This window comes from Macaca fascicularis, chromosome 19, assembly GCF_037993035.2.
Source record: "Macaca fascicularis isolate 582-1 chromosome 19, T2T-MFA8v1.1".
In the NCBI taxonomy this organism is placed as follows: Eukaryota; Metazoa; Chordata; class Mammalia; order Primates; family Cercopithecidae; genus Macaca; species Macaca fascicularis.
The window spans coordinates 5,477,663-5,497,868 of NC_088393.1; the positions used below are offsets into that span (position 1 = coordinate 5,477,663).

General features: G+C 54.9%; 1 protein-coding gene and 2 non-coding genes across 12 annotated transcripts in view; 1 reads left to right on the forward strand and 2 right to left on the reverse strand.

The window, feature by feature from the left end:
* The window catches only part of DPP9 (dipeptidyl peptidase 9), a 50,684-nt gene extending 39,655 nt beyond the window's left edge, over positions 1–11,029 (reverse strand). For 5 of the 10 annotated variants that reach the window (XR_012428259.1, XR_010583247.2, XR_012428262.1 and 2 more), the window contains exons 1-4: positions 10,909–11,029; positions 9,732–9,784; positions 7,088–7,178; positions 1,527–1,783 (exon numbers count right to left, since the gene is read on the reverse strand). Coding sequence is in view for 3 of the 10 variants with exons in the window: in XM_045380597.3 (XP_045236532.2) it covers positions 1,527–1,783; positions 7,088–7,143 (313 nt within the window). In the remaining 7 variants the exon portion in view is untranslated. Of the gene's footprint in view, positions 1–1,526; positions 1,784–7,087; positions 7,179–9,427; positions 9,538–9,731; positions 9,785–10,908 lie in introns of all 10 variants that reach the window. The other 5 variants (XR_012428261.1, XR_012428260.1, XM_045380600.3 and 2 more) reach the window with 2 other exon arrangements.
* A 282-nt stretch (positions 11,030–11,311) lies between these two features.
* TRNAG-UCC (transfer RNA glycine (anticodon UCC)) lies at positions 11,312–11,383 on the forward strand. Its single transcript has one exon. It is a non-coding gene; the product is annotated as a tRNA-Gly (tRNA).
* Positions 11,384–11,854: 471 nt separating this feature from the next.
* Positions 11,855–11,928, reverse strand: TRNAV-CAC (transfer RNA valine (anticodon CAC)). Its single transcript has one exon. It is a non-coding gene; the product is annotated as a tRNA-Val (tRNA).
* Between the last annotated feature and the right edge of the window lie 8,278 nt (positions 11,929–20,206).

A 20,206-nucleotide genomic window follows, 5' to 3' on the forward strand; every position in this document is an offset into this window, starting at 1 on the left:
CCAGCCTAGGCAATGGAGTGAGACCTCATCTCTAAAAAAAATAAAAAATAAAAGACAGTAAATGTTTTTGGCCACGTGGGCCATATGATCTCTGTTGCGGTGACTCTCCCGCTGTAGCTTGAGATCGGCCAAAGTTGTCAGGAAACGAATGGGGACCAGGAAAACCTGACTTCTGAAGAACGCTGTCGCCTGCCGACCCATTCTGGATGATTCTTCCTTTTAAATTCTTTGTTTGCCAAACCGCCATCTGATGCCCACACCGGCCTGTCTGTGGAGAGGGACTGCGCTGACGGGGGAAAGAGGACAGCCACCTGGTGTCCACCTTGGTCACTGTCGTTAGCACGTGGTCAGCCACAGGCAGAGGATGACAGCCGTTCACTGGTTCCAGTGCTGGCTGGAGCCGCAGCACATTCGAGCCTGGGCTCAGAGGCGAGGGCCCCACCCTGAGTCCCGTGGATGAGCGCAGCAGCCTGGACAAGGATCCCAGCGCCACCCCACCCCCAAGGAACACTTAGCGATGTCTGAGGACGTGGCTGCTCCTGGCATGGAGTGGGTGGAGGTCAGGAACACTGCTCAGGACCCTGCAGTGGCCGGACGGCCCCACCCCAGAGAATGATCTGGCTCCAGTGTCCGTGGTGCCAAGCGGGAGAGACGCTGCCTGTGGTGCCCAGCCATGTGTCACGCTGCTTTCAAAGACAAGGCCTGGCTGATCTCTCCAAGGTGTCCTTCCTCCCAGCTTTTAAGGCCTCTGGGTGCAGTGGGTACCATCCGGATATCCGTTGCCTAACTCATGGGAGCCAGGCCCGCCATGGCTGCAGAGGCTGCTGGAGAACATGCAGCCTAACCCGCGCCCTGAAGGCATTTGTGGTGCAGAGGAGCCCAGTCCCATGAGGCACTGCAGACGCTGCAGAAGGAGCTGCATGCAGGCACACGCCCAGAGGAGGAAGTGTTGATCCAGGGCCTGCAGCAGGGGCTGCAAGCGTGTGGCAAGGTGCCCCTGTGCTGTCACCGGCGGCAGACCAGCTTCCGCCATCCAGGAGGCTTTCCTGGAGCCTCAGGATCCTTCCTGATGCGCCTCCGTGGTAAGCTCCCACTGGAGTTACTCCCAACTCCCTCTAGGAATGGTTCAGTCCAGTCCTGTTTGTCACGAGCCCCACCCAGCCCGGACCAGGTGGCTGGGAAGTGACTCAGGGGGTGGACCCAGCTGACTAGCACTGGAAACAATCTCCGGGCTCGGAGCCACAGGGCCAGCTTAAGCCACGGCATCCTGGCCACACGGAGGAGCGGGGCTGCCCTGTGCATGGCTCCCTCCACGGCTGACCCTCCGGGGACCTCCCCACCCACCCTGGGCAGCCCTTCCCTGTAGTCAGAGCCGTCTGTGGCTGAGCCTTGAAGAACAGCATGCCCAGGGCCCACCCATCCGAGCACATCTTCTGACTCCTGCGGACCTCTGGGAACAGAGAGGACCAGGGCACTGCGGTCCCAGATGCTGTCCCCGCCCAGGCGGCCTGCAGGGCCCGGCTTACCCAGGTAGTAGAGGCGGTGGGAGTGGGGCCCAGACTCATCCGTCTTCTGCACAAACTGGAAGTCGTGGGGCGCCTTGTTAACAATGAGGCCCGAGTACTTGCGGCTGCCGTGGATGATGCTCCGGAGCCCGTCCCAAGAGTGCTTCTGCACCTGGAAGCGGGCGGCCGGGTCATCCGTGGTGGCTGCGTCACCTCGGTCGGCTGTTGGGGTCCCGGTGGTGGCCATCCTCTCAGCCCCCTCGGAATTCAGCGAGAAGCTGTGCGGAGGAAGCAAAGACCATGAGAAAGGAGAACTGCTTTACCTACGAGCTGCTCCAACACTGCCCCTTGCGAGGCACTCAGGCTCTTCCGGATGAGCCCACCCCTGCCGCTTCCCACTCCCTAAACCCTTCTTGGGTTGGTCCACCTCCACCTCTCTCCATGTCACCAAAGCTGCTGAGATTCAAGCCACCATCACCTCTCCAATGAATGATTTTTAAAAACTTTCTTCTTTTTGGAGATGGGGGTCTCAACTATGTTCCCCAGGCTGGTCTCAAACTCCTGGCCACAAGCAATCCTCCTGCGTCAGCCTCCCAAGTGGCTGGGATGACAGGGGTGAGCCGCCATGCTGGGCTTTGGTTGAATGACTGAAACCACCTCCCACCAGCATATTCCACATCCACTGCCAAGACCCCATCGCTTAAAACCCTTCCTGGTTTTCCACAGTCCCCGGGGTCACAAGCAGTCCTCGCCACACCTCAAGGCTCTCGCTGACCCCTGCCACGGCCTTGAATCTCATCCTCCTTATTCCCGTGCCCCAGCCAAACCAGCCTTCACTCAGCTCCTCAAACAGGCCGAGTTCCTTTCCACCACAGGGCCCCTGCACATGCTGGCCCTCCTGCTCGGAGTGCATTTTTCCTCACTTTACTTAACTTCACATATATATATATATATATATGCTTTGTTTTTTTTTTGAGACAGAGTCTTACTCTGTTGCCCAGGCTGGAGTGCATGATCTCGGATCACTGCAGCCTCTGCCTCTCAGGTTCAAGTGATTCTCCTGCCTCAGCCTCCCAAGTAGCTGAGATTACAGGCGCCTGCCACCACGCCCAGCTGATTTTTTTGTATTTTTAGTAGAGACGGGGTTTCACTATGTTGGTCAGGCTGCTCTCGAACTCCTGACCTCAAGTGATCCACCTCCCTCAGCTTCCCAAAGTGTTGGGATTACAGGCGTGAGCCACTGCGCCCGGCCTGCTTGACCAACTTCTAATCAGACCTCAGCTTAAGTACTTGGCAGGCCCTCAGAAACCTCACACAACCATCCAGGCGGAAGCTGGTCCTTCTGCTCACCTTTCACACGCCACCTGGCTGTCCCCCTCCCTCCACCGTCATCACAGCGGTTATTTGTGGGACCCCTGTCTCCCCCACATCTGTCCCATTCACAGCTGTGCTCCCAGAACCTTAGCTGGTGGCTGGCACATGGCAGGCATCCTGCGGAGCACCGTGGAATGACTATCTCTCACCGGGCCCGCGGGGAGACACGCTGGGTCTCGGAAGAGGCCCGGGCGTGAAGGAATGAAAAGCCATCCTGGTCACCTGTGCTGTTGGCTTGCTGTCCAGCCAGGAAGACGTTTGGCCTTCACTGGAATTTCCAGAGCCTCGGGATGGGGGAGGTGCAGGTGAGAGGGTGAATGGCACACACTTCCCCAAAGAACATCCCACTCGTTCCTCCCACTCAGGACACTCTGGATCTGCAAAGCAGCCACCACGAGCAGCCGCTGCAGTGTCACAGCTCCCGCCACCCCACTCCCGCCCTCACCTGACTGGACTGGCCAGGCAAATATTTGTTTTACAGAAGTCTAAACATGGCCGCAGTGACCCAGTTCTGCAAGAGCCAGTGGTCTGGAAGGGGTGGCACCGGGGCCGGTCTCACTTCCCTCTGTGGGCTCCGAGTGACTGCCGACCTCGCCAGAAGCCCTGTCCTCTGGGACCAACAGCCTGGCTTGGGGAAGTCGCTGCTCGCTCAGAGGAAGTGGGAAAACCCGAGGGAGTGGACAGCGGGGACCGGGTGTGAGAGAAGTAAAGGGCAGAGACGAGTGGGCCGCCTTGACTCTGCGGCGTGCCAGTTCCGGAAAGACTCTGCCTCTTGCCAAGGGGAGCCCCCACAGGCTGACCAATGCAAGAGAAAGAGCCCCAGGCCGCTCTGAGAGGGAGGGGGAGAAAGAGCGGCAAGGACGTCAACGAGCGCCTTTGGAAGATCAGGACCTGCAATTGTCACCTCACTTGGGCTTGTGACAGCCCATTCTACAGGTGGGGAAACTGAGGCTGGGAGGGCATTGGAGCTTGCTCCCAATCAGAGCCGAGTGAATGAGCAAAGGGGGTTCGAAGGAGGCAGCCCAGCCCCCAGCCTCCCACTGAGATGCTGTGTGACAAGCCCAGCAATTGCAGCAGGAAAAGCCACAGTGCAGCCCCGAGAGCTTCCCGTGCCACGCTGCGAGACACCCGTGTCCTGTGGGAACCCAGAGAGCTTCCCGTGCAGTGCTCTGCGAGACACCCATGTCCTGAGGGAAGGTCCTGGAAGCCAAGGAGAGTAGAAGCCACCTCAGCACGGGACATATGAAAGGCTCAAGGGGCAGGGGGCCCCTTGGGAAGGGGGCTTCTGGGTATCACGGCTGTGGGCTGATTTCTGGAGGCTCTTCTCCAACTTGACCCCAAAGAAATGACAGGGGAAAACGCTTCCCTCGTTTCCTCCTACTCCATCCAGGCTGAGCCAGCGTGTCCTGCCCTCCAGCCTGGAGGAGCACAGTTTGTTAGTTCAGCTCCTGCTGAGACGGAACTAAAGACACGAACCAAAGGATATCAGCACTTACAGGGCTCTCAGGTCGCCAGGATGTCCTTGCCCACTGCAGAGCTGCAGTTCCCCTCTAAGGCAGCGGGGAGCCACGAGCGGTGTTAGGCAGGGGCTGGGACCAGGACCGCCTGAGCACTCAAGAACCCACACCGTCCGGAGCACTGCTGGCAACAAGCCCAGAAAACTGAGTCCGGGGAGCTCCTCTGAGCGGCCTAAGCACCCCTCTAAGCTGTGCTGCCCCAGTTCAAGCCTGGCTCACGGCAGCAAAGAAAATATATGACCTTCAGAGTTCCCAAAGGGGCCACCCGTGCGCGGATAGCCTGTCTGGAAGCGCCTACAGAACCGCGTGCCTTATTTCCACTGCAAAGAACAATAAAGATGATCTTGCCTCTGATCACCACAGATAGCCCAAGAAGCAAAAATTCGATCCCGGAGATGAGAAACGAAATGAGACATCGTGAGAAGCTTCCAGGAATCTTCTGGATGTGGCTAGACTCTTTAGCTTGAGCTTCCAGACAGGCTGAGGCTTGGTGCTGGAGCCTGGCCCTCTGCTCACCTCTCTTCTACCCGGAGGCACAGCCCGGACTGCAGAGAGGCTGGCGAAAGAGCGAGGGAGCGAGCGCGGGCGAGCCTGTGACTGGCTTTCTCCACCTAGCACCACCCTGTGCTGCGGTTCAGGGAGTCAAGAGTTTACACAGCTGCAGAGATGAAAGCGGATTCCAGGCCACTAACTCAAGTCTACCTACTCCTTCCTTCAGCCAATCAGCTGCTCTAGACCTTCTGGCACGGTCTCTGTCAAGGCTGGGTGGCAGATCTGTGATCTCCTTTTTAAATTTTTCATTTTTTTTTTTTAAGAGACGGGGTCTTGCTATGTTGCTCAGGCTGGTCTCAAACTCCTGGGCTCCAGCGATCCTGCCACCTCAGTGTAGCCAATAGCTGGGATGAGAGGGGTGCAAGCCACCATGCCCAGCTCCAAAGCTCTGTGATCTCTGTGTCTGAGATGGTGCTTTGGTGGCGAGCAGGGGCGCGGGAGTAGTCAGAGATGGGGGAAGTATTCGGACGCCCAGAAGGAACCGTAGATTCAGTGCCGACTGCGGTTCTGAGTTCGGGCCGACCACAAGGTGATAAGGCAGACAGAAAGGCGGGAGCCCCTGGCTGGCGTGGGGCAAGGGGCGTATGGGGGTGGTGAGGACAGGGTCCTACCCATGCACTAGATGGGGAAATGCCTCAAGGTGGACTTTAGGCAGCTGGCCTGGGCCAGGCAAGTGCTCCTGCAAGTGGGGGCTGCTGGGGAAACAGCATGTCATCCTCTGTTCTACCAAACTGCCCCCAGCACCGCCTGGGCCTTTAGCTTTGATGAGCAACCTTTAGAGTCACCCAGCAGCCTGTGCCCAGGTGGGACATTAGTGTGTGCAGATAAGGGAAGGAACACAGATCCCCTTCAGTAACTGACCCCTAAGGCATGTGCCCACCAGACACTAGAACCGCCGGGTTTTAGAGCCCACGGCTGGGCCAATCATAGCCCTTCACACCGTCCCTGTCTTCCCTGGTCCATTCTTCAATTCCCTTCCTGACTGAGCATGCTCCATTAAAGCAAACAAGCCTAAGAGTATTAGAAAATCGAGGCCAGGCGCGGTGGCTCACGCCTGAAATCCCAGCACCTTGGGAGGCCGAGGCGGGTGGATGACGAGGTCAGGTGATCAAGACCATCCTGGCTAACGTGGTGAAACCCCATCTCTATTAAAAATACAGAAATTAGGCCGGGCGCGGTGGCTCAAGCCTGTAATCCCAGCACTTTGGGAGGCCGAGACGGGCGGATCACGAGGTCAGGAGATCGAGGCCATCCTGGCTAACACGGTGAAACCCCGTCTCTACTAAAAAATACAAAAAACTTGCCGGGCGAGGTGACAGGCGCCTGTAATCCCAGCTACCCGGGAGGCTGAGGCAGGAGAATGGCGTAAACCCAGGAGGCGGAGCTTGCAGTGAGCTGAGATCCGGCCACTGCACACGAGCCTGGGCGACAGAGCGAGACTCCGTCTCAAAAAAAAAAAAAAAAAAAGAAAAAATACAGAAATTAGCCAGGTGTAGTGGCACATGCCTGTAGTTCCAGCTACTTGGGAGGCTGAGGCAGGAGAATCGCTTGAACCCGGGAGGTGGAGGTTGCAGTGCGCCAAGATCGCGCCACTGCACTCCAGCCTGGGTGACAGAACAAGACTCCGTCTCAAGTAAATAAATAAATAAATAAATAAATAAATATGGGCTCCGTCAGGTTGAATGGCCTGTCCAACGTCACCCAGCGAGGAAGGGGAGTGGAACCCGTCTCTTGGAGCCCCAAACCCACATCCTTACAGTGAGATCAGTGGTTCTCGCTCAGGAGTGAGTCTGCCCCCAGCAAAACTTGGCGATGTCTGGAGACATCTGTGGTTGTCTCAACTGAGGGGAGTTCCTGGCATGAAGTGGGTGGAGGCCAGCGATGCTGCTTAGCACCCTGAAGTGCCCGGGACGGCCCCACCCCAGAGAACATTCCAGCCCCAATGTCCACAGTGCTGAGGGGGAGATCCCACACTAGGCCATGCTGCCTCCTCGCTCGAAATAACCAGAACAGCCTTGGGGACCTGCCGGGGAATCCAGGGGAGAGGGAAAGAAGGGGCCTTCCAGATCTCAGACTGTTGGGGAATTCCGGAAGCTGGGCCACATCTCCACTGATCAGGGCCTCCAAAGCCAGCCTCACCTTCTCCAACTTCCGGTGTTCTCCTTGTCCAGGCGCAGTTTCTTAACCTTCCGCATTAACCGCTCGGCTGACCTCAGGAGGGCAGGGGTGCCTGCGGGCAAGCAGGAGAGACCAAAGGGCTGCAACCCCGGCAGGTGGGGAGTGGGCGCTCCTGCCCCCTTCGCCCCCTCCCCATTTCCCCAGGCAGTCCTCCAAGCCTCCACGAGCACCCTGAGGCCAAGGGCATTCTGAAGAGACGATGCTTCAGGCCCTGCCCTGAAATGCAGGCGGTGCTGGGCATTTGCCAGAGACCGGCATCTTTCTCAACAGGTTCCTTTCAAGGTGTGAAGTCCCTGGGAGTTTCAAGTGACTCTAGGGACACCACACCAGGGCACTTGCTGGAAACAGAAGAATCCCAAATTCCTCACTGTGGCCGCTCCCTGATGGCCCTGGTGACCTTGCCTACTCGCTTCGTCCTTGACCGTGACCTTTGGCCGTACTTGCCTCCTTCCTGTCCCTCAACACATCCGCTTGCTCCTAGCACACGGCTTCTGCACGACGCGCCCCTTGGCCTTAGATGCCAGTTCCCTGCTTTTGATATGACTTGCTCCTTCTTGCCCTGCGGCTCCTGATACCACCTCTTCAGAGGTCATTCCTGAGCGCCCCATCTGAAGATGCTACCTGACTGCCCCCATCACTACACCCGGATGCTGACACGATGGCCTGGACCATCATTCCGGTGGTCCCCTTCCCCAGGGAGAGTGGCTCTCACCTGGGGGCGATTCGGCCCTCCAAGGGACACTGGATGATGTCTGGAGACATTTGCGGCTGTCACAACTTGGGGGTGCCCCTGGCATGGAGTGGGTGGAGCCCAGAGACGCTGCTTAGCACCCCACAGAGCCCAGGATGACCCACCCCAGAGAAGGATCCCACCTCAAATGTCAGCAATACCAAACCGGAGACCCCTGCATCCATTACTTGGGGAGAAATTTGAGTTCAATGCCTATGTTCATATTAATACTGGAATAAACTTTCCAGGGAACAAGCATTCTAAACGAGGGGGACCCCCCAGCTCCTGAGATTCACCTCCTGTCTTCTTCCCCACTCAGGGTGAGGATTTCAATGTCTGCAGCCTCCTGGGACCTTCGTAGGACAGAGGATCATGGGACACAGTCTCTTGAGGATTCATGGAATCCCCTAACCCAGGGAGTCTCACCTGGGGATAACTGGCCCTCGCAGGGGACATTTTTGGTAATGACGACTGGGACGGTGCGGGGAGGCATGTGGCTGGTGGAGGTCAGCGATGCTGCTCAACCCCTACAGTGCACAGGACAGCCCCCCTCCCACTCCTCTGCCAGGAAGGACCCAACCCTAAATATCAGTGGCAAGGCTGAGAAACCCTTCTGTGGGTAAGGGGGCACTCCTCACGGGAATGTCAGTTCCACAGGGCAGATCACATCTATCCTGGTCCCAACAGATCGCCTGAGCCCAGACTATGCCTGGTCCTCAACAAACATTTCAGGTTGAATGAACGATCTACTGTCCTTTCTTGGATGCTGTCTAAAGTCAAAGGGGCCCCTTGTTTGGCTGGTGCCCAACTACCTTCTCAGACAAGCCAGGTCCCATGATGGGCATTTGCCCAAAGGCGTAAAGAAGAGAGGGCCAGCTGGGTACAGTGGCTCACGCCTGGAATCCCAGCACTTTGGGGGGCTGAGGTGGGCAGATCACCTGAGGTCAGGAGTTCTAGGCCAGCCTGGCCAACATAGTGAAACCCCATCTCTACTAAAAATACAAAAATTATCCGGGTGTGGTGGTGCAGGCCTGTAATCCCAGCTACTCAGGAGGCTGACACAGAAGAATTGCTTGAACTCAGAAGGTGGAAGTTGCAGTGAGCTGAGATTGCGCCACTGCACTCAAGCCTGGGCGACACAGCGAGGTTCTGTCTCAAAAACAAAAGAAGAGGGAAGCACATGGGGACAGGACTGAGATCGTAAGGGAAGAGGTTAAGCATAAAGTCACCACGAAAAATCACTGGCTGCAATCTCAGTCCAGTGGTGAAAAGTGTGGGCTCTGGTCTCAGAGAGAAGGGTTCAAATCCTCACTCTGCCACTTCTGGGGAAGTCCCTGAACCTCTCTGAGCTTCCACTTCCCCAGCAAGAACATGATATGACAGTATCTACGCCTGGGGCCACAGAAGGAATTAAATGAGACTGCACATACACAGCTTTAAAACAGTGTCTGATGTAGCACAAACTAAATGACAGCTAGCGCTGTCAACTAAACAAGCTACTCAAAACCACAGGAAGCGGCAAGACTCAAACTAAAGTCCTTTCAGAGGCAGAATCCACACCATTTACTGACCAGGTCAGGCAGTATAGGGGGATACAGGCACCCCTCCACCAAATCCTGTCGAAATCAGCACTCTCCCCTTCCTCTCCTCAAAGCGTTCAGAAAGCTCCTTCCAGGGGCAGCTAGAGGGGGACAGGGGTGGAAAGAAAAGCCTCCAGCAGGCACACAAAAAGCCGCAGCCACTGCCCTGCAGAGGACAACCACCCAGGGCCATAAAAATCCATTTCCTGACAATCTCTATATTCTAGAGCAGGCATAGGAATCCCACCAGCCCACACCCCAGACTTCCTGGCTGCCAAACCCCAGCACAACTGACCTTCTAAAGGGTCCAGAGAACCTCCATTCCAGCTGCAGGCGTGGGACACAGACCTTTATAGGAGAAACGTGTCATGAAGGTGGCAGGTTAATGGAAGCACCGGTTAGCCATTCAGCCTCCCCCACTCCGGAGCTGCAGACTGCCAGGCCCGATTCTACCTGGCTAGATTCTAGCTCTGCCTTCAAGCTCTGCAGCACCGTCTGCATGCCCTGGACAGAATCTGGGAGAAAAGCCATCCCACGGGCCCCGATTCCCCCCGGGACCCAGCAGAGGAATGCAGGGATTGGTGCCTACAGTCCACACCTCCTGGGCTTTAGTCCCAGCTCCTCGAAAGCAGGTTGGTTCTTGCCGGGGAGGCAAGTGACTTCCTCCTGGGGCCCCTGGGGAAGACCAGGGGGTGGAGGCCAAGGGAATAGACCGCTTTTGATGGCTCAGAGGCGGTGTGGACAGGGAAGTGTCAGGGCTGGCCTAAGGCTGTGTGGGAAGAAGGTGGGCGGCTAGACAGGCCTGAGAAGGGAGGCTGACAGAAGGGGAATGGACCCTGTGGGCTGGACCCTTGGAAGACAGCTATGCTAACCACTACACCACCAACGCCTCGGCAGGAAAAAGAGTCTCTGGATGTCCTTAATAAAGGGATCAAGTAGGGTTGAGGATCAGGACTGGGTCGGGGGAGACCAAGCCTTGGGGAGAAGGTTGGGGGAAGGGGTAAAGGGGTGAGGACAGGATGCAGGTCGAGGGAGGTGGCCTCTGTGCACATACAGCATTTGCATGGGGAGAGGGAGGAGATCGGGACCTCCAGAGCCTGCACGGAAGGGGAGAGGGTGTCAAGGTCTGCAGCAGCGAGGTCGTTCTTGGGTGCGGCCACCTCCGGAAGGGGTCAGAGCCTGGAGGCCTGGGCAGCAACGGGATGGGTGGGGAAGCCCGACCGGGAAAGGGAGAAACTGGGAGGTGGCCTGGCCAGTGCAGGAATCGGGGAGGGAAAGAAGGTGGAAGGGGGCCTGGGGCGGAGGGGAAACGAGGCAGGGGGCTGGAGGGACCCGCAGACGGGTGCATGGAGGCGCCGGGGTGCGGGGAGGCCAGGCGATGGCGAGGGCAGGGTCAGGGCCGAGGCGGGACCGGTCAATGGCGGGTTCAGGGTCGCGGCCGGGACGGGACGAGGCGCGCGGGCGCTACTCACCGGGACGTGGGGCGGCGGCCGGGCTGGGCAGGTCGTCCCGGGGCCAGCGGCGCCTCACGGTCGCGGCTCCATGCCCGGGACTGCGGCCCCGGAAGTGGCGGGCGCGGGGGACGACAGCGGCGGCGGACACAGGGGACCCGCCGGCTCAGGCACCTTTGACCCGGAAGTTGAGCGGCCCAGGCGGCGGCCTGGGATTGGACACCACCAGGCACGTACCAAGGCGTCCGCGGCGCTTAGGGGGGAACCCCGCGGCGCGGCGTCGGCGGCCTAAGGTGCGGAACGCCCCATGAACGACATCTTCCGGTGGGGTAAGGAGAGACACCCCCGTGTGACTTGGTATCATTCAGTCAAGCCCATGATACCCTACTATTAAGGATATCCGGAGATAGCATTTGTTACCGTGGCGTTGGTGGTATAGTGGTTAGCATAGCTGCCTTCCAAGCAGTTGACCCGGGTTCGATTCCCGGCCAACGCAGAAAAGGATGTTTTGCCACTTTGAGTTTACTTATTTTTGAGACGGAGTCTTGCACTATCGCCCAGACTGGAGTGCAGTGGCGCGATCTCCGCTCACTGCAACCTCTACCTCCCAGGTTCAAGCGATTTTTCCTTCCGCAGCCTCCCAAGTAGCTGGGATTACAAACGTGCGTCACCACGCCCAGCTAATTTTTGTATTTTTAGTAGAGATGATGTGGGGGGAGGGGCGGTTCACCATTTTGGCCAGGCTGGTCTCGAACTCTTGACCTCAGGTGGTCCGCCCTCTTCGGCCTCCCAAAGTGCTGGAATTACAGGCGTGAGCCATCACGCACGGAAAATTTTTTTAAATCCCATAAAACTTTCTAAAAGGCAGGAGGAAGTCGGAAGACAAATAATAGGACCACAATCCAGAACTTACGTTTCGGTGAATTGCAAATAATATTACTTTTCCGGTTAGGGAAAAGAGCAGAGCTGTTTCCGCCCGGGATCGAACCGGGGACCTTTGCGCGTGTGAGGCGAACGTGATAACCAGTACACTACAAAAACCGGTAAAAGTCATAGTTCTTTGAACTCTTATATAGAGATGGTGGTGCAGAGCTAGTTACCCTGTAGCACTCCAAAGAAATACTGACTGTGGTCAGCTAAAGCAATATCCGCTCTTCCTGAATACCTGTTATTCCACTTGATACAGTAGAGACCCAAAGAAGGAAAATACGGAAGACAAAAAGAAATCCAATAAACACCCTTTCCAACACACACACACACACACACACACGTTTATTACTTTATCATAAATCCACCTTGCATTAAAACAATGAAAGTCAAATGGCCCACAAAACCATCCGGGGTCAAATGAACCCTTTCTTGGTTCATCTCATAGCTAAAATCTATACTTGACATCACATTAGTTTCTGCAGACAGTCACCATTTTGCTTTAGATCAAACTACTTTTTTGTTTTGTTTTGTTTTTTAAGAAAGAGTCTCATTCTGTTGCCCAGACTGGAGTGCAGTGGTACGATCATCCCTCCCTGCAGCCTCCACCTCCTGGGCTCAAGCAATCCTCCCACCTCGGCCTCCTGGGTAGCTTGGACCACCTTGGACCACAGGTGTGGACCACCACGCCTGGGTAAATTTTTTTAAATGCGTTTGGTAGAGACGGTGCCTTCTAGCTGGGACTACAGGCGTGTGCAATCACGCCCAGCTAACTTTTGTATTTTTTTTATGGAGACTAGAGGGCCTACACTATGTGGCCCACCCAGGCTGGTCTCCAACTCCTGACCTCAACGTGATTCGCCCGCCTGCAGCCTCCCAAAGTGCTGGGATTACAGGCATGAGCCACCGCGCCCGACCCCAGCTACACTGAAAAAGAGCTTTCTGAAAAAGAAAAACTGTGCGTGTATGTGTTTATATGCTAAATGCAGGAAATTTAGGAGGAAAAACAAAAAACAAGCCAGACACAGAAGATCATTTAAATGTAATTAAAACGGCTTTTCATCTCATCACCCAGAGCGCGTTACATGTTAAAGCAATCTGGTTTCTCTTTCTTGCCTTTCTCTTTTTTCTTTTTCTTTTTCTTTTTTTTTCTGAGACGGAGTGTGGCTCTGTCGCCCAGGCTGGAGTGCAGTGGCGCGATCTCGGCTCACTGCAAGCTCCATCTCCCGGGTTCTCGCCATTCCCCTGCCTCAGCCTCCCGAGTAGCTGGGACTACAGGCGCCGCCATCACGCCCAGCTAATTTTTTTCATATTTTTAGTAGAGATGGGGTTTCACCGTGTTAGCCAGGATGGTCTCGATCTCCTGACCTCGTGATCCGCCCGCCTCGGCCTCCCAAAGTGCTGGGATTACAGGCGTGAGCCACCGTGCCCGGCCTCCTTTCTCTCTTTCTTTCTTTCTCTCTTTTTCTTTACTTTTCTTTCTTTCTTTCTCTCTTTCTTTCTCTTTCTTTTTTTTTTTTTTTTTTGAGATGGAGTTTGCTCCTGTTGCCCAGGCTGGAGTGCAGTGGCGCAATCTCAGCTCACTACAACCTCCGCCTCCCGGGTTCAAGCGATTCTCCTGCCTCAGCCTACCAAGTAGCTGGGACTACAGGCACCCGCCACCACGCCCAGCTAATTTTGTATTTTTACTAAAGACGGGGTTTCACCATGTTGGTGAGGCTGGTCTCGAACTCCTGACCTCAAGAGATCCGCCCGCCTCAGTCTCCCAGACTGCTGGGATTACAAGTGTGAGCCACCACTCCCGGCCTCTTTATTTTCTTAAAGAGACAGTAGAAGGGGTGGGGAGATGATGGCAAGAATTTAGGATCAGACTGCTGTAAAATTCCACACACCCTCACTCCTGCGGGACTGGGATTAGGATGAGGAGACTAAAGCACTGTAAAGCACTGGCACCAGGTGCAAAAATTAAGGAGGTGCCAAAAAACTCAATAATCAAGATAAATAATATTTCAATACATTTTTTTTTGTCTCTCTCTGTGTTGTCTAGGCTAGAGTACAGTGGCACAGTCTTGACTTACTGCAACCTCCACCTCCCAGGTTCAAGTTATTCTCGTGCCTCAGCCTCCCTAGTAGCTGGGGTCACAGACATGAGCCACTATGCCAGGCTAATTTTTGTATTTTTCGTAGAGACGGGATTCCACCATATTGGCCAGGCTGGTCTTGAACTTCCGAGCTCAAGTGATCCGCCTGCCTTGGCCTCCCAAAGTGCTGGGATTACAGGCGTGAGCCACTGCGCCGAGCTCATGTTCCTTTTTTTTTTTTTTTTTTTTTTTTTGAGACGGAGTCTCGCTCTGCCGCCCAGGCTGGAGTGCAGTGGCCGGATCTCAGCTCACTGCAAGCTCCGCCTCCCGGGTTCACGCCATTCTCCTGCCTCAGCCTCCCGAGTAGCTGGGACTACAGGCGCCCGCCATCTCGCCCGGCTAGTTTTTTTGTATTTTTTAGTAGAGACGGGGTTTCACCGTGTTCGCCAGGATGGTCTTGATCTCCTGACCTCGTGATCCACCCGTCTCGGCCTCCCAAAGTGCTGGGATTACAGGCTTGAGCCACCGCGCCCGGCCCATGTTCCCTTTTAATAAGGACATCCATGATATTAGACTACAGCCCACCCTAATGATCTCATTTTAACATCGTTGCCTTTGCAAAGACCTTATTTCTTTTTTTTTTTTTTTTTTGAGACGGAGTCTCGCTCTGTCGCCCAGGCTGGAGTGCAGTGGCTGGATCTCAGCTCATTGCAAGCTCCGCCTCCTGGGTTTACGCCATTCTCCTGGCTCAGCCTCCCGAGTAGCTGGGACTACAGGCGCCGCCACCTCGCCCGGCTAGTTTTTTGTATTTTTTTAGTAGAGACGGGGTTTCACCGTGTTAGCCAGGATGGTCTCGATCTCCTGACCTCGTGATCCGCCCGTCTCGGCCTCCCAAAGTGCTGGGACTACAGGCTTGAGCCACCGCGCCCGGCCACAAAGACCTTATTTCTAAATAGGGTCATGTTCTTAGGTGTTCGGGGGGTTAGAATTCTGACTTGTCTTTTGGGGGAGTGGGACACAAGAGAGGGATTAGCCATTGTTTGATGAATTGCAACTAATTAACCAATCCCCTATTGTCGGACTTTCAATTCTTCCCTCTTAACTAAGCAGCCAGGAAATCCTGGTTGCTACAATTTATCATAATGTTGCCTATTTACGTGTCTGTTTCTCCTTAGAGCAAAACCCACTGAATCTAATGAGATGTCCTCATTCTCCAGTTTCACTTTCTCTTCTCCAATTATTTTTTGTTTTGTTTTGAGACAGTCTCGCTCTGTCACCCAGGCTGGAGTGCAATGGGGCGATCTCGGCTCACTGCAACCTCCGCCTCCTGTGTTCAATGAATTCTGGTGCCTCAGCCTCCCGAGTAGCTGGGATTCCAGGCGTGCCACCATGCCCGGCTAATTTGTGTGTTTTTAGTAGAGATGGGTTTTTGCCATGTTGGCAAGGCAGGTCTCAAATTCATGACCTCAGGTGATCCACTGCCCTGGCCTCCCAAAGTACTGGGATTACAGGCGTGAGCCACTGTCCCTGGCCTCCAGTTCTATTTTGAGCTAAGGTGACCATACACCTGACTTTGGCTAGGATGGTCTCAGCATATGCCCCCACCCCCTCAGTGCCTCCTTTCTTGCTCAAAAGTGTCTTGATTGACCAGGCACGGCGGCTCACGCCTGTAATCCCAACACTTTGGGAGGCCAAGATCAGCAGATCACCTGAGGTCTGGAGTTTGAGACCTGCCTGACCAACATGGCGAAACCCCATCTCTACAAAAATTAGCCCTGCATGGTGGTGTGTGCCTGTAATCGCAGCTATTTAGGAGGCTGAGGCTGGAGAATCTCTTGAACCCGGGAGGCAGAGGTTGCAGTGAGCCAAGATCACACCATTGCACTCTAGCCTGGGCGACAGGGCGAGACTCCATCTCAAAAAAAAAGTGTCCTAATTTTGACTATAAATTATAGGGTCACTCTGTCTTGAGCTTCAACATAGTCAGACTCCTGCGTCCACCACTCACCCAAAACTCTTCTCACTGATGACCCTTCTGCATCCAGTTCCAAGGTCAGTCTGTCCGTCCCAGCCCTCTCCATGGCATCTGACCCGCCTGATCCCTCCTGCCCCGGGGAACTCTGTCCTCAGACCATGCACTTCCCTCCCACCTGTCTGGGACATCCCTCAGTCTTCCCTTCTCTCCATTGCTGGCCAAGGGCTGGGTCCTCCAGCCTCCTCCCTCCTTCACCCACAGCCCTCCCCAGCGGGCTCCAAACCCGGTCTACACCTAGCATTGCCCACAGTCCCGTTTCCAGCCCGAGTCTCCCTTGAAGTCCAGACTCCGTGTTCAGCAGCCCCTGATGTCTCCACGTGGGGGTCTCAAGGGGTCTCACATTTAATGCAGTCACGTTGGTCCCAACTGGACCCCAAACCGTTCCTCCCATGTCCACCACCTAGGCTGAGGGGAGGTCTGTCCTTCCAGGGACTCAGCCAGAACCTGGGAGTCACCCTGGGCCCCTACTCTCCCACCCATATCCAATCACTGAGCAAATTTGATTAACACAGCTTTCAAAATGCACCTAGATGGGCCAGGCACGGTGGCTCACACCTGTAATCCCAGCACTGTGGGAGGCCAAGGTGGGCAGATCACCTGAGGTCAGGAGTTCAAGACCAGCCTGACCAACATGGAGAAACCTCATCTCTACTAAAAATATATAGCTGGCCGTGGTGGCACGTGCCTGTAATCCCAGCTACTCGGGAGGCTGACACAGAAGAACTGATTGAACTCAGGAGGCGGAGGTTGCGGTGAGCCAAGATCGCACCATTGCACTCCAGACTGGGCAACAAGAGTGAAACTCCGTCTCAAAAAAACAAAAATGCACCTAGAATCTGATCACTGTTTTCCCACTCAGTGGCTGTTCCCTGGTCCAGCCTCCAGCATCGCTCGCCTGGGCCAACAGTCATCCCTACCTGGACCCCAGTTCCTGCCCTCACTCCCCACAGAGACAGTCTCCCTACCAGCAGCCACCAGAGGGTGCTTTTGAGCACCTGAGTCACGTCCCATCCCATTCCTCCTCTGCCCACAACCCTCCATGGCTCCCACCTCTCTCAGGGTCAAAGCCCAAGTCCTCCCCATGTCTCACCAGGCCTGGCATGACCTGCCCCATCCCCTCCCTGCCCTCTCCTCTTCCCTTTCTCCCCCTTGCTCACTCTGCTCCTCCTCGCTGTTCCTCCAACACACCAGGTGTGGTCCTGCCACAGGGCCTTTGCACGGGCTATGCCCTCTGGTGGACCCAGGTATTTCCAAGGCTCACTCCATCTCTCCCTTCAAGGTTACATCCTCAGAGGGCCCTTCCTGCCTGAGCCTGGCTAAGTGGTAGCCTGTCCTATCTGACCTTGGAACCCACAAACCTGGTTACCTATCATTTAAACATGTCCTTCCCAGCCGGTGCAGTGGCTCACATCTGCAGTCCCAGTACTTTGGGAGACTGAGGGTGGCAGATAGCTTGAGGCCAGGAGTTCAAGACCAGCCTAACCAACACACTGAAACCCTGTCTCTACAAAAAAAACAAAAAAAAACAAAAAAAAACAAAAATTGGCCGGGCATGGTGATGCATGCCTGTAATCCCAGCTTCCTGGGAGGCTGAGGTAGAGAATCGCTTGAACCTGGGAGGGGGAGGTTGCAGTGAGCCGAGATCACACCAATGCACTCCAGCCTGGGTGACAGAGCGAGACTCTGTCTCAAAAAAAAATAAAAATAAAGATGTCCTTCCAATGGCTTTTTAGTCTCTGAAATAATCACATTTGTAGATCTGTTTGCTAATTTCTCCTCCATTGCCCTAGCCAGGCTATGAGCTTCACTAACAGCATTTTTTGTTATGTGTTTTAGTCTATGTTGTTTCCTAGTGTGTGAGTAAGTCTCAGTAAACGTTTGTTGAAATTATGAACAAATGCACAGCCTGCCACTGAAGAGAAAAGACCTGGGAGTTGGAGATGGTGATGGTAGCCAGTAATACAGGTGGACTTCCTGGCGGAGGGGGCGAACCTGGGAGAACGTGTTACCTCCCCCAGAAACCCCACCAAGGCCTGATAACTCCTTTAAAACTGTCTCTTGGGGCCAGCCGCGGCAGTTCATGCCTATAATCCCAGCACTTTGGGAAGCCAAGGTGGGCGGATCACTTGAGGTGAGGAATTTGAAACCCACCTGGCCAACGTGGTAAACCCCCCCCCCCCCCCCGCCGTCTATCAACAATATGCAAATTAGTCAGGCGTGGTGGCGCACGCCTGTAGTCCCAGCTACTTGGGAGGCTGAGGCAGGAGAATTGCTTGAATCGGGGAGGCGGAGGTTGCAGTGAGCCGAGATGGCGCCGCCCACACTGCAGCGTGGACTACAGTGTGAGACTCTGTCTCAAAATAAAATAAATCAAATAAAATGGTTTCTTGGGTCCTTCAAGCCTTCTCAGGGCAGCCAGCATGCTAGGTGACTCCTGGCAAGTTGCATCACTCCGAGTGCATATTTGCCTGCCTGAAGTCAGGTAGATGTTACAGGGGTGGCTACAACGTCACAGAGACGGCTTGCTTAAAAGGAGCAACAGGCCGGGCGCGCCTGTAATCCCAGCACTTTGGGAGGCCGAGGCGGGTGGATCACCTGAGGTCGGGAGTTCAAGACCAGCCTGACCAACATGGAGAAACGCCGTCTCTACTAAAAATACAAAATTAGCCAGGGTGGTGGCACATGCCTGTAATCCCAGCTACTCAGGAGGCTGAGGCAGGAGAATCGCTTGAACCCAGGAGGCGGAGGTTGCGATGAGCCGAGATCGTGCCATTGCACTTCAGCCTGGGCAAAAAGAGTGAAACTCCGTCTCAAAAAAAAAAAGAAAAAGAAAAAAGAAAAAGAAAAAAAGGAGCAATAGTGCAATAGTTCCATCTTTCCACTAGGTGTCAGCAGAAGCACAGCTGGACTCACTCGGTGACTCTCCACCCCTACCCCGTAGCCACCCCCACCCCATTCTCTCCATCTCCACTCCCGGCCCCAGACCTCAGCATCTCAAAGTCAGACACTTCCCTCGCTCAGTACACACCCCTGTATTTGCAGACAAATTCCTGTCCCCAGGCAGGCCGTCGCAGCTGGCATGGTTGGTGGCCTGTCCTGCCTGGTATCCGACCACACTAGGAAACTTCAGCAAGGGCTGCAGAGAAGAGGAAAAAGGAATAAAAAAAGTAAAGTACCTAGATCCTGGGTGCGGTGGCTCACGCCTGTAATCCTAGCACTTTGGGAGGCTGAGGCGGGTGGATCGCTTGAAGTCAGGAGTTCGAGACCAGCCTGGCTAACATGGCGAAACCCTGTCTCCATTAAATTACAAAATTAGCTGGGTGTGGTGGCACGCGCCTATAGTCCCAGCTACTTGGGAGGCTGAGGCAGGAGAATCACTTGAACCTGGGAGGCTGAAGTTACAGCGAGCCAAGATCGTGCCACTGCACTCCAGCCTGGGTGACGAGAGCGAGACTCCGTCTCAAAAAAGAAGGAAAGTACGTAGGGATTCAACGTTTCCAGCCAGGAAACATTTCATACAAATGTTTATGTTCAAGAATAATTTTGCATGGAATAGTGGAAATCTGTGTTGAAAATTGTTCTAAGAAAATGTCACTTTTTGCCTGGGTACAGTAGCTTACACCTGTATTCTCAGTACTTTGGGAAGCGAGAAGGGAGGATCGCTTGAGCCCAGGAGTTCAAGACCAGCCTGCATAACATAGTGAGACCCCCGTCTGAGCAAAAAAAAAAAAAAAAAACCTTAGCAGGACATGGTGGTGGCAAGTGTCTATAGTTCCCGCTACACAGCAGGCTTAGGGAGGAGGATTGATTGAGTCTGGGAGTTTGAGGCTGAAATGAGCCATAATTGTACCACTGCTTTCCAGCCTGGGCAACAGAGTTAGATCCTATAGAAGGAAAGAAAGAAAAAGAGAGGGAGAGAGAGAGAGAGAAAGGGAAAGAAAGGGAGAGAAAGGGAAAGAGAGAGAGAGAAAGAAAGAGAGAGAAAGAGAAAGAGAGAAAGGGAAAGAAAGGGAGAGACAAGGCCGGGCGCAATGGCTCACGCCTGTAATCCCAGCACTTTGGGAGGCCGAGACGGGCGGATCACAAGGTCAGGAGATCGAGACCATCCTGGCTAACACGGTGAAACCCCGTCTCTACTAAAAATACAAAAAATTAGCCGAGCGTGGTGGCGGGCGCCTGTAGTCCCAGCTACTCCGGAGGCTGAGGCAGGAGAATGGCGTGAACCCGGGAGGCGGAGCTTGCAGTAAGCCAAGATCGGGCCACTGCACTGCAGTCT